The sequence below is a fragment of the Corvus brachyrhynchos genome, unplaced genomic scaffold (genome assembly GCF_000691975.1).
Source record: "Corvus brachyrhynchos isolate BGI_N302 unplaced genomic scaffold, ASM69197v1 scaffold280, whole genome shotgun sequence".
Classification (NCBI taxonomy): Eukaryota; Metazoa; Chordata; class Aves; order Passeriformes; family Corvidae; genus Corvus; species Corvus brachyrhynchos.
The window spans coordinates 918,234-928,061 of NW_008236198.1; the positions used below are offsets into that span (position 1 = coordinate 918,234).

At 53.3% G+C, this 9,828-nt stretch overlaps 1 protein-coding gene across 2 annotated transcripts; it reads right to left on the minus strand.

The window, feature by feature from the left end:
• Positions 1–6: 6 nt before the first annotated feature.
• Positions 7–9,347, minus strand: GNG12 (G protein subunit gamma 12). Of its 2 annotated transcripts, none has more exons than XM_008640486.2 (3): positions 9,254–9,347; positions 824–940; positions 7–263 (listed from the first exon to the last, which is right to left on the minus strand). In XM_008640486.2, exons 2-3 carry the CDS (start codon positions 917–919, stop codon positions 138–140), a joined length of 222 nt encoding a protein of 73 aa, XP_008638708.1. In that variant the 5' UTR covers positions 920–940; positions 9,254–9,347; the 3' UTR covers positions 7–137. The 2 variants fall into 2 exon arrangements, with proteins under 2 accessions (XP_008638708.1, XP_017596394.1); XM_017740905.1 differs by having other exon boundaries at positions 824–943; positions 9,254–9,321.
• Positions 9,348–9,828: the final 481 nt, after the last annotated feature.

Here is a 9,828-nt window from a genome sequence, read left to right on the forward strand (position 1 = left end):
AATGCCTTGGGAAGCTCAGGGAATGGTCTGTACAGGGTCAGGGAGTGGCCGTGGGGTGCAGGTACCTGGGGGAGTGGTGGTGCTTGGCCAGGCCCAGCTGGGCTGGCAGGGGCTGGGCAGGAGGAGCTGCCCCTCTCCTATAACAAAATGCAGGTTTTCTTGTCCTTGAAAGGGTTCTCAGAAGCTGGAATTCCCATGAGCAACGGGTCCTTCTTGGCGTGCTCCTCACAGTACAGCATGAGGTCTGCCGAGGCTTTGGACACCTGCAAGAGATGGGAAAAGTCAGCATAAAACGGGGTTTTCCATGGAAATGGGATCAAAAGGCTGAGAGCTGTGAGGGAACCAAGTGGGATGGGAGAGTGCTGGGAGATGGAAATGTTCTCCAGGGCCCTTTCTGCTGGTTTGATCCGCAGGGAATGAAGGACAGGAGGGAGCCCGGTGCTCTTTGGGGTTGGTTGTGACACCAGGCAAAGGCTCCACCTGGCTCCTACAGAAACCTGAAAACAAACAGGAGGGGCTTCAAAACAATTCCAGAGGAATTTCTCATCTCTCCTGGAGTGACAGGACAGCGGGGAACGGCTTCCCACTGCCAGAGGGCAGGGTTGGGTGGGACAGTGGGCCACAGGAAGTGGACTTATTTGGGTTTGTTGAGCTGAGATGTTGGTGTCAGGCTTTGAGGGGGGGAAGGCTGAGCTGTGGGTGCTCAAACACAAAACACACACACACACTCTGTTATCCCATCATCCGACAGCTGGGAGGGGAAAAACAAGGAAAAGGAGGGGGAAAACAAGGAAAAGGAGGGGGAAGGAGGCTGGGCTCTCACCTTTATCCTCTCTATGGAGGCTTCTATCCTGAGCTGCTGCACGGTCCTGCGGGCCTGAGCGATGTTGTTGGTCGTGGTGGCTGTTTTGCCAGACATTTTCAGTGGAGCAGGGAAGTTCTGCTTGGAAAGACAGAGGGTTATTATTCCAGAAGGCAGCACAGCACCCTGAAGTGCTTCTACACAGAGGCATCCACTACACGCTGCAAAATGTACATTTCAAAATTATTACTGTTCTATCCAACCAGGACCAGTCAGCTATAAATCAACTCTGGAAGTAAAGCACACTCCGGAGAAAAGCATGGAGCTGCTGTGCAGGTTTCTGAGCCTGTGGCAGAGCAGGATGGCACAGGCATGGCTGGTCCAGCAGTGATCCTAGCACAGCTTGGGCCACTTGATCGCCCCCATCTGCAGCTTCCCCTGGGATTCCAGCAGATCCCAGAGTGTGCTGGGAGGCCACAACTTCCCTGGGAGCTGGAGCAAGGAAAGAAACAAGGTCCTGAGCCCAGCAGAGTGATGGGAAGGAGTGAGCCACGATGGAAACACAGAATATTGGGGCTGGAGAAGCTCTCTGAGCTCATCAAGTCCAATCATTTCCCCAGCACTGCCAAGGCCACCCCTGACCATGTCCCCCAGTGCCACATCCACAGGGCATTTAAACCCCTCCAGGGACAGGGACTCCACCACTGCCCTGGGCAGCTGTGCCAGGGCTGGAAAACCTTTCTGGGGAGAAATATCCACGGCACAGGCTGATCCCAGCATCCCTGGCTGGTTCTCCACCCAGGCAGGCTTAGTCCTAAGTGTCCCAGGCCAGGTTGGACACTGGGGCTTGGAGCCACCTGGGATAGTGGGAGGTGTCCCTGCCATGGCAGAGGGTGGGATGGGAGGGGCTTTAAGGTCTCTCCCAACCAAACCAGTCTGGGATTCCAAATTATTCAGGTCTCTGGGAGTCCAAAGAGTTTAGCCCAGCCCTGCCCATGTCCCTGTCCTGGATCCCAGCCTCCAGCAGGACTCTGCTTGCTTTGCACAGCTCCAGGAGGACGAGTGCTGGAATCCCTCATGGCACTGCAGTGACTCGAGCCCAAGGCAGCTCCGTGACCTTTCCGAGCTCTGCCTGAGCAGCTCCTGCAGGATTCAGGTTTCTCTCACCCAGCCTGGGCAGCAGGGCTGTGTTCCAGCTGATGCTCATGCCAGCCCAGCAAGCTGGGAGCACCATTATCCTGCTCCAAGTCCCTGTTTTGAGGGGACATTCTTTGGAAAAGCTTCGGGCAGGGCAATTCCCAAGCGGCAGCAAACGCCTGCCCAGGCACAGGAGGAGGGACATTCATTCCTCATCTTTGGTGTCACTGAAAACTGATTTCCTACAGGGAATATTAAAGAGCATCCTCCTGCAGATCCATGCAGGGTGATGGATGCTCCAAGCCCCAATGTCCAGCCTGGCCTTGGGCACTGCCAGGGATCCAGGGGCAGCCACAGCTGCTCTGGGAATTCTATTCCAGGGCCTCCCCACCTTCCCAGCCAGGAATTCCTTCCCAATATCCCATCCAGCCCTGCCCTCTGGCACTGGGAAGCCATTCCCTGTGTCCTGTCCCTCCATGCCTTGTCCCCAGTCCCTCTGCAGCTCTCCTGGAGCCCCTTCAGATTGAAAATGAGTCTTCCAAGCAGGAAACTCCGACAGGCACTGCCAGAGCTGATAAATGCAGCTGTTGGGTTCAGTAGTGCTCCAACCTGTGGGAGCTCCAAACCCCTCACTTCTGGAATAACAAGGAGCTGTTCCACATGGACACAAGAGCACAGATCCACCACAAACTAAGCCCACACTCCCAGCCCAGTCCCTGCAGTTTTCCCTCACAATATTCAAAACCTGCAGTGTGAAAAACCCAATGCAAAGCAATTTATTTTTATCAAGTCATGGATGCAGCTCTGAGAGGACACTTCAGGAGTTGCTGATTCCTGTAATTTTAGTACTTTTTTTTTTTTTTAAGGTTAGAAAAGTTGCAAAATTAAAAGATAAACCATTATCCCCTCATTTAACTGCGGAAAGGCCATGCTCAGCCTTCCCTCCCCCAGCCCCAACCCCCCCTTTTGCCACTGGAGCTGTTTGATTCTCTGGATCCCTTCCCACCCTACATGGATGACCTCCTTAGGAAAGTTCCAGTGCTCGTTTTCCCAGCTGCTTAGCTTTGTTAATAAATGAGATGTCGGGGGGAAAAAAAACCCAACCAAAACAACCCAAACCATAAGATTTGAAAATTAAATTGCTGCATTTGCCCATCTCCAAACAAACACGAGCTTTAATAGCCCTCCTAAGATTACTGGATCTCTTCTACAGGGAGATTTACAACAACTAGGTCAGCTCCCAATAAATCTGTTTCCCGTCCCAGTTCCTGGCAACACGTCCGAGCTGCTGCAACCACGGATTGCTCACGGGGCACCCTGGACTTCACAAAACTCCCCAGATTTAAACTGGAGGTGTCAGAATTCTGCAGAACTTGGGGGTTCAGAGCCCTGGGCAGGGTTTTCTGGGGTAGGAGAATTTCCCAGGAGAACGAAGTTGCTCCCTGAAGAAACGACCACTCGGTCGGAGAGGGCACTGCTCTGATTTCTAGGAAATGATCCCTCGTGCTCAGCAGGCAGCCCGGAGCCAAAAGGGGCCCTGAGAGCCTCCCTCATCTCAGTACTTTCCCACTGGGATCTCTCGTGTCCCAGCAGTCACAGTCACAACTCCTTGTTCCCTAAATCAGTTTCCAACAAGTTTTTCCATTCACCTCCTCAGACAAAACAAGGTTGCTGATCCAATCCAGGTTGGACAGGGCTTAGAGCAACCCGGGACAGTGGGAGGTGTCCCTGCCCATGGCAGGGGTGGCACTGGATGGGCTTCAAGGTCCTTTCCAGCCCAACCCACTCCGGGATTTTCTGCTGTGACCTCACGCTGTTCCAAGCAGGAGGGGGTTCCCTGTAGGAACACGCGGTGACAACCTCGGTCCCCTGGGGGTGACAAAGCTCAGCAGGGGCTTGCAGGACCCAGGGTGGTGGTGAGAGAGATTCCCAAACCCCAGAGCAGCTGCAGGCACGGCTGCAACTCTCACTTGGGTCTGACTCAGAGCCTAAAACGAGACAAAAGGATCAGTCCCAGGACAGCCTCCCCTGGCCACCACCCCTGCCATGGGCAGGGACACCTCCCACTGTCCCAGGCTGCTCCACCCTGGCCTTGGACACTTCCAGGGATCCAGGGGCAGCCCCAGCTGCTCTGGGCACCCTGTGCCAGGGCCTGCCCACCCTCCCAGGGAAGAATTTCTAATTTACCCGTGGAAAACTGAGGCCTGCAGAGGAGGATGCTCCCCAGCTGCACTTTGCCAGGGCAAGAGAAGAACACAGGAAACTTCCAGTGCACTTCCTGCAGCCACGCACATGCATTTTTTTCTTTCTTGAAACACCTGCAAACAGGTGGAGCTGCCCCTCTTCCACAGAAAAGCCCTATTTTTCCAGGCCTTGCCCTATTTCTTTCCTCAGGCTTTAGGTAATGAGGTTGCCATGCAGCAGATCCCCAGATCCGCCTGGGCTGGGTGCCAGACTCCAGCTCCAGCAGGATAATTAAACTCTGGACTATCTTATTTACTCTTTTAGATCCAGGACTCGTGAAGCACCTGCTGAGTGAAAGGTAATTAAATCAGCACTGCTAAAGCAGGGCTGGGAATCTGCTGGAAATCCCAGCAGCTCTGCCTGGAAAACAGCTCCCAGTTTGCTCCAGTTATACAGAGCCAGCTCCTACCGGAGCAGGAAAGCCTGGCTGGCAGCGGGACAAAGGCTCAAAGGGGAAAAAACGTGTTCTGTAATTGTTTCTTTTGAAATAAAGCAGACTTTGAGGTGAATAACTCGAAACTTAGATCGACAGAGCAGGTTGGACAAAACACAAACCAACACCAGTGACAACAGCAGCAGCTACAAGTGTAACACCCCGTCAGCCCCTGCTTTTCCAGCCCCTGCTTTTGCAGGGCTGGCAGCAGGGATCTAAAGTTACAGCTAATCTGCAAATGCCAGTTTCAAAGGCTTCTCCCTTTCCAGAGCCACTGGAGCCCTGCTGTGGAGGACACGGAGCAGAGAGGTGGAAAGGCCTCTGCACTGGGCAGGCTCCAAACTCGCCAGGGAAATGGCAGGAAAAGAAAGCCACGGGGTGTTCCCAACATTCCCTGTTCCCACTGGGAGGGAGGCCCTGCAGCAGCACCCCTGGTCTGGGTGCCCTGCACACCCTGCACTCCCATGGGATGGAGGGAGCACCCTAGGGAGTCACTGCTACTGCTGCAGGGAATCGCTGCTGGGAGCAGCTCCGGCTTGGAAATGTTTGGATGCTGCTGCCTGATAAACCAGAAACAAACACCACCATGGGAATTATCCCACTTTTCTTAAAAACACAGGAAAAGGGGGAAAAGAGGGAACCAAGCAGCTGGACAAGTTTGGAGCTGCTGCTCCCAGCTCATTCCCGGCCCTGAGCTCGGGTTAAGGATTTCAGTGGTTCCACCACAAACGCTGCAGGTTTCCAAGTGACACCATTCCCAGTCCTGCAACTTCCCTGGTGTTTGCTGGGAGAGTTTGATGCTGGATCTGGTTTGTCACCACCACTAACACAGGCTCTGGCTGCTGCTTCACAGCCCTGCCTGCAAAACCATTTCACTCCCTCCTCCCTGGCATCCCCTCATCCCGCTGCCTTCAGCTGGGACCCTGCAAACAATTTGGGAATAACACACCAGCAAACTCCAAATCCAGCTGCCTCCTCTTAGCGACTCACATTCCCTAGAGCTCACAGGAATAAAAAGAATAACATTTTGCTTCTGCAAATGCAGGGATTTGTGGGGCTGGAAGGTGGTTGGGAGGAGGAAGAGGAAGAGGGGCTGCATGGAGTGGCACCAAGCTGAGGTCAGGCCTCATGGAGAGCAGGGAAGAAGGGCCACGATGACCCCTGGAGGGGTGGCACAAGCAGGAGCTGATGCCAGAGCTGCATGCCCCACTCCCAGGTGCAGAGCAGGACGTGAGGTGAGGTTTCCATGGATCCTGAGGCTGCTCTGCACGTGCTGCTTTCCCAGGAACTCTGTGGGAGCGCGAGGGCCGGCGGCTGGTCGGGACTTGAATGCTGGAGGTTGGTTTTCCTACAGGGCACCCTTGGGAGCTCGGGAGCAGGTTTGTCATGACTTGCAGAACCTGAAAATGCTCCGAGTCCAAGCCAAGAGGCCACTGCTGGCATTCAAGGTGGGGGCAGGAATAAACAACTCAGTTCCAAGGGCGCATTGGAGCACAACCAGCTACAGCAACAGATAAAACAATTCCACACAAACATCAAAAAGTCTGTGATATTCCCTGGTTTTGATTTTTTGAATTTTTAGGCCTCCAGTGGCAGAATCTGTTGGAGGAATCTCAGTGTGCCTGGCTCTATTTTCAGCCAGAGTGCTGCAGAGGATTTGGAGTCCCAGCGAGAGCTGACGTGTCCCCCCGGATCCTGCACAGCCCGGAGCACAGCAGCACCTGGCACAAGGTGGGACAGGCACGGGGTCCCTGACAGCAGCAGCAGGCGGAGGAAAGGAGCACCCAAGGGAGGCCTCTGCCCACCTGAAACCCGAATGGCCCTCGGGTGCTGCTTCTCCCTCAGCGCTGACAGTCAGGGGCTGAAGGAGGTGCCTTGCCCTGGCAGGCCCAAGGATTTCGGAAAGCACCTGGGAAGCCTGGATGCTTACTGAGAGTGGAAAAGGAGTGAAAGGGCCGGCGTGGAGGGGGAGCAGCCCTGAGCTGTCCCCAGAGCCCGCGTGTCCCCGCAGCACCTCTGGGAACGCTGCTGTTTGCATCCACACCTCCAAAGCAAACACTGCCCAGCTCCCCACGCTGCTCCTGCAGCAGCAGGGACCCACTGTCCCGGCTGTCACCCTAATTAGGGAGCACTGGAACGAGGCAGGCACGTCCCACGCTGCTCCTGCTCCAACCGGTTGTCCTGCTCGGAGAAGGAAGGAGATTCCAGCCAAACACCCCCTTCTTCCCGGCCCCATCCCGGCCTGGCAGAGCTGCTCCCCAGCCAGCTCCCTGCTCCGGACATGCAGCCAGCCTGGTTTTTCCAGCGGTGGGAGCAGCCCAAGGGAAAGCCCAGGGCGGCTGTGAGGGCTCTGCTGGCCCAGTGTGGGGCCGTGCTGACACCCAGTGGAAGCACCGGAGCTGGAATCTTTTCCTTCTGCTGCGTTGCCAAAGAGAATGGAAAATGAACCTGGGCAGCAGGAAAACACCGGGGTCCTGCCCTCAGCGAGCAAACAGAACTGAGGGGGAAATAAAACAGGGATTAGAGCTGCTTTTGGGTCGTTTCTCTTCTTATGGTGCTTTTGTCCCATCCCTGGAAGGGTCCAAGACCAGGATGGAGCGGCCTGGGATAGTGGAAGGTGTCCCTGCCCATGGCAGGGGGTGGAATGGGATGGGCTTTAAGGTCCCTCCCATCCCAACCATTCTGGAATTCCATGGTCCTTATTCCCCACACAACGAGCAGAGACACAAGTGATGAGATGCTCCAGAGATTTCCAGGAGCACCCGGAGCCACTCCTGCACCTTCCAGACTGAACACAACAGCCACAGGGCAAACTTCCCAGGAAAAATGGCAACAGGGATCATCCATGACCTCCCTGCTCCCATCACAGGCAACCAGTGGCCAGGAGAAGGATTTTTCCACACCTACCCCAAACCAAAGAGTGAAGAGCAGCTCCCTGGTTCCTGGCAGGTGAGAGGGGCTGGATTATTAAACAGGATTGGAATTTTAAACAGGTCTCAGGCAAGATTTACAGTTGTGGAACAAATACTTTATACACAAAAAAGTTTGGGTTTGGTGAAAGAAAACAAGATCCTCCCCCAAGGATGACACTGTGGAAAAGGAAAGCTGGAACATCCGGCAGCTGCAGGACTTGCAGTGGTTTTGGGGAGGATGGGGATGCTCTGGGGTGCACCATAGCTGAAGGACTGGGGGAGCTCAGGCACTTCAGATTTCAAACCCAATTTTCCAGCAGGAAAGGTCCAGCAAGGCCGAACTCTGCTCCCACCCCCCTCCTGGAGGAGGGGCAGTATCCAGGCCTGGATGAGAAATGGGAATTCTGGCCATGCAGACAGACCTGGTTTGCACAGGGTGCCTGTCAGTGCAAACAGAGAATAAAAGCCCCTTAAAGCACAGAACATCCATTTGTGATGTTTCCTTCTTCAGAGAATTTACACCTGAGAGCATTGAGAGATTCTACAGTGGAGATCTTTTCTTGCCAATTATAAATAATGCTGCCAGTGTCTTAATTGGGGATTAAAACCCTTAATAATGTGAAATGAAAGGAAACAGACAACTCCCAAGATCTTCAATTGGACTTGGCGTTCTGGGTGTTTAATTAAGGCCATGTTCCTTCATAACCTCCACTTCATAAGTTATTCCAGCACCATCCTGCTGATCAAACCTGGGCTGTAGCTCCCTTTGATTTTCAAAGCCAGCCTCCACTGTGGGATTCTGTCAAACCCAATGTACATTTTGGGAGAGGAGCACTGGAAAAACCTGCTTTTATTTTCCTCTGCTTTTCTTCTGACTGAACTTTTTACATCTTTAGCACGCATGAAAGCCATGAAAAGTGACTTTTAGATCAAGGTTACTTTGAAAAACATCTGAGCATTTAAAGACATCAGCCTGAAGCCACTGGAAAAGGCAACGACCTGCAGGGCAGTTTCTCCACAGAAGGTCCCTGCTCCTCCCCACGGGGCACTACCCAGCTAATTCCCACCGGGAAAGAGGGGAAAACTGCAAAGACACATTTGCAAAGAGACTTTCAGCTGGATCAAAATCAGCCTGCAAAGCAGGAGAGGGCTGTGCTGAAAGCTCCAGCCTGGCAGTCACGGGATGCAGCCTGGCCCCAGGTTATGTGACCTTCAGCAGATTCTTTCGTCTGCCAGAGATAAAGCCGAGGACGCTGGCGGGAGATGCTCTGGGAAGAGCTCCACGGGGCTCAGCTCAAAGAACTGGGAAGGTGGGAAGGATTTCACCACCTCCTTGGCTACAGGAATTTATCAAAGCACCTATTTTTAAGGATGGGGGGAGGGGGGTGGATATAGAATAATTTGCATTTTTTGATGGTCAAACAAAATACAGTTAACACAGCAAAGACAGAAATGATGAAGATTTGCAGGCTGGTCCTTCCTAACCAGGGGAATAAACAAGGAAAAGCTTAAATTCTATGGGGAAAGCAGGTTTTTCTGCCCCCTAAATTCAACACAAAAGCAGCCAGGCTGTTAAAAAAATGAGGTGAAAAGCGTCAGCAATTCTGCCAAGGACTTTACATTCGTTCTGCTCCAGAATAAAATTAAATCACCAGGGTTTGGGACCTGTCGTGCTGCTTTGTATTTCGCATGAAAGGAAGGAACCAGAGTGCACTGGAAACTCACCTACATAGGCAGACTTGCTCCCTGTCCAGCTTGCCTTGATTTTATCAGTGCAATGATCCTGAAACAAGAATAAAATAAAAATTATAAGGATTTCACAGTGCAAGAAAGCCAAAGCTGAGGGGGGTTGGCACTTGTGGTTTAAGGCTAATCACCAAAACAGTATTTTGAGACTGGAAAATCCACCTCAAACTTGGAGCAGCCTGGGACAGTGGAAGGTGTCCCTGCCCATGGCAGGGGTGGTACTGGATGGGCTTTGAGGTCCATTCCAACCCAAACCATTCCAGGATTACTTTGTCCCTGGAGACTCAGAGCTGTCAGCCTCCAGTGATGTGTTCTCACAGCTGGGTTTAAATCAGTGCCTAAACAAATCTGAGAGCTCACATTCCCTATGGAGGCCTTACACACCCAGAAAAACCCTGGAATTATACCAGTCCTCTCCTGGAGCTCCTTTAGGCACTGGAAGGGGCTCTGAGCTCTCCCTGGAGCCTTCTCCTCTCCAGGTGAGCACCCCCAGCTCTCCCAGCCTGGGAGGGTGATAAAAGCCATCAGGTGATGGGAATTCTGTGAGAGCTGGA

Excerpts from the sequence above, each read along its gene's own strand:
- GNG12 (XM_008640486.2), bottom strand. The coding sequence starts at position 919 with ATGTCTGGCAAAACAGCCACCACGACCAACAACATCGCTCAGGCCCGC. Across the intron at positions 264-823 it reads CCTCCATAGAGAGGATAAAG|GTGTCCAAAGCCTCGGCAGA; the intron begins GTGAGAGCCCAG and ends CATCTCTTGCAG.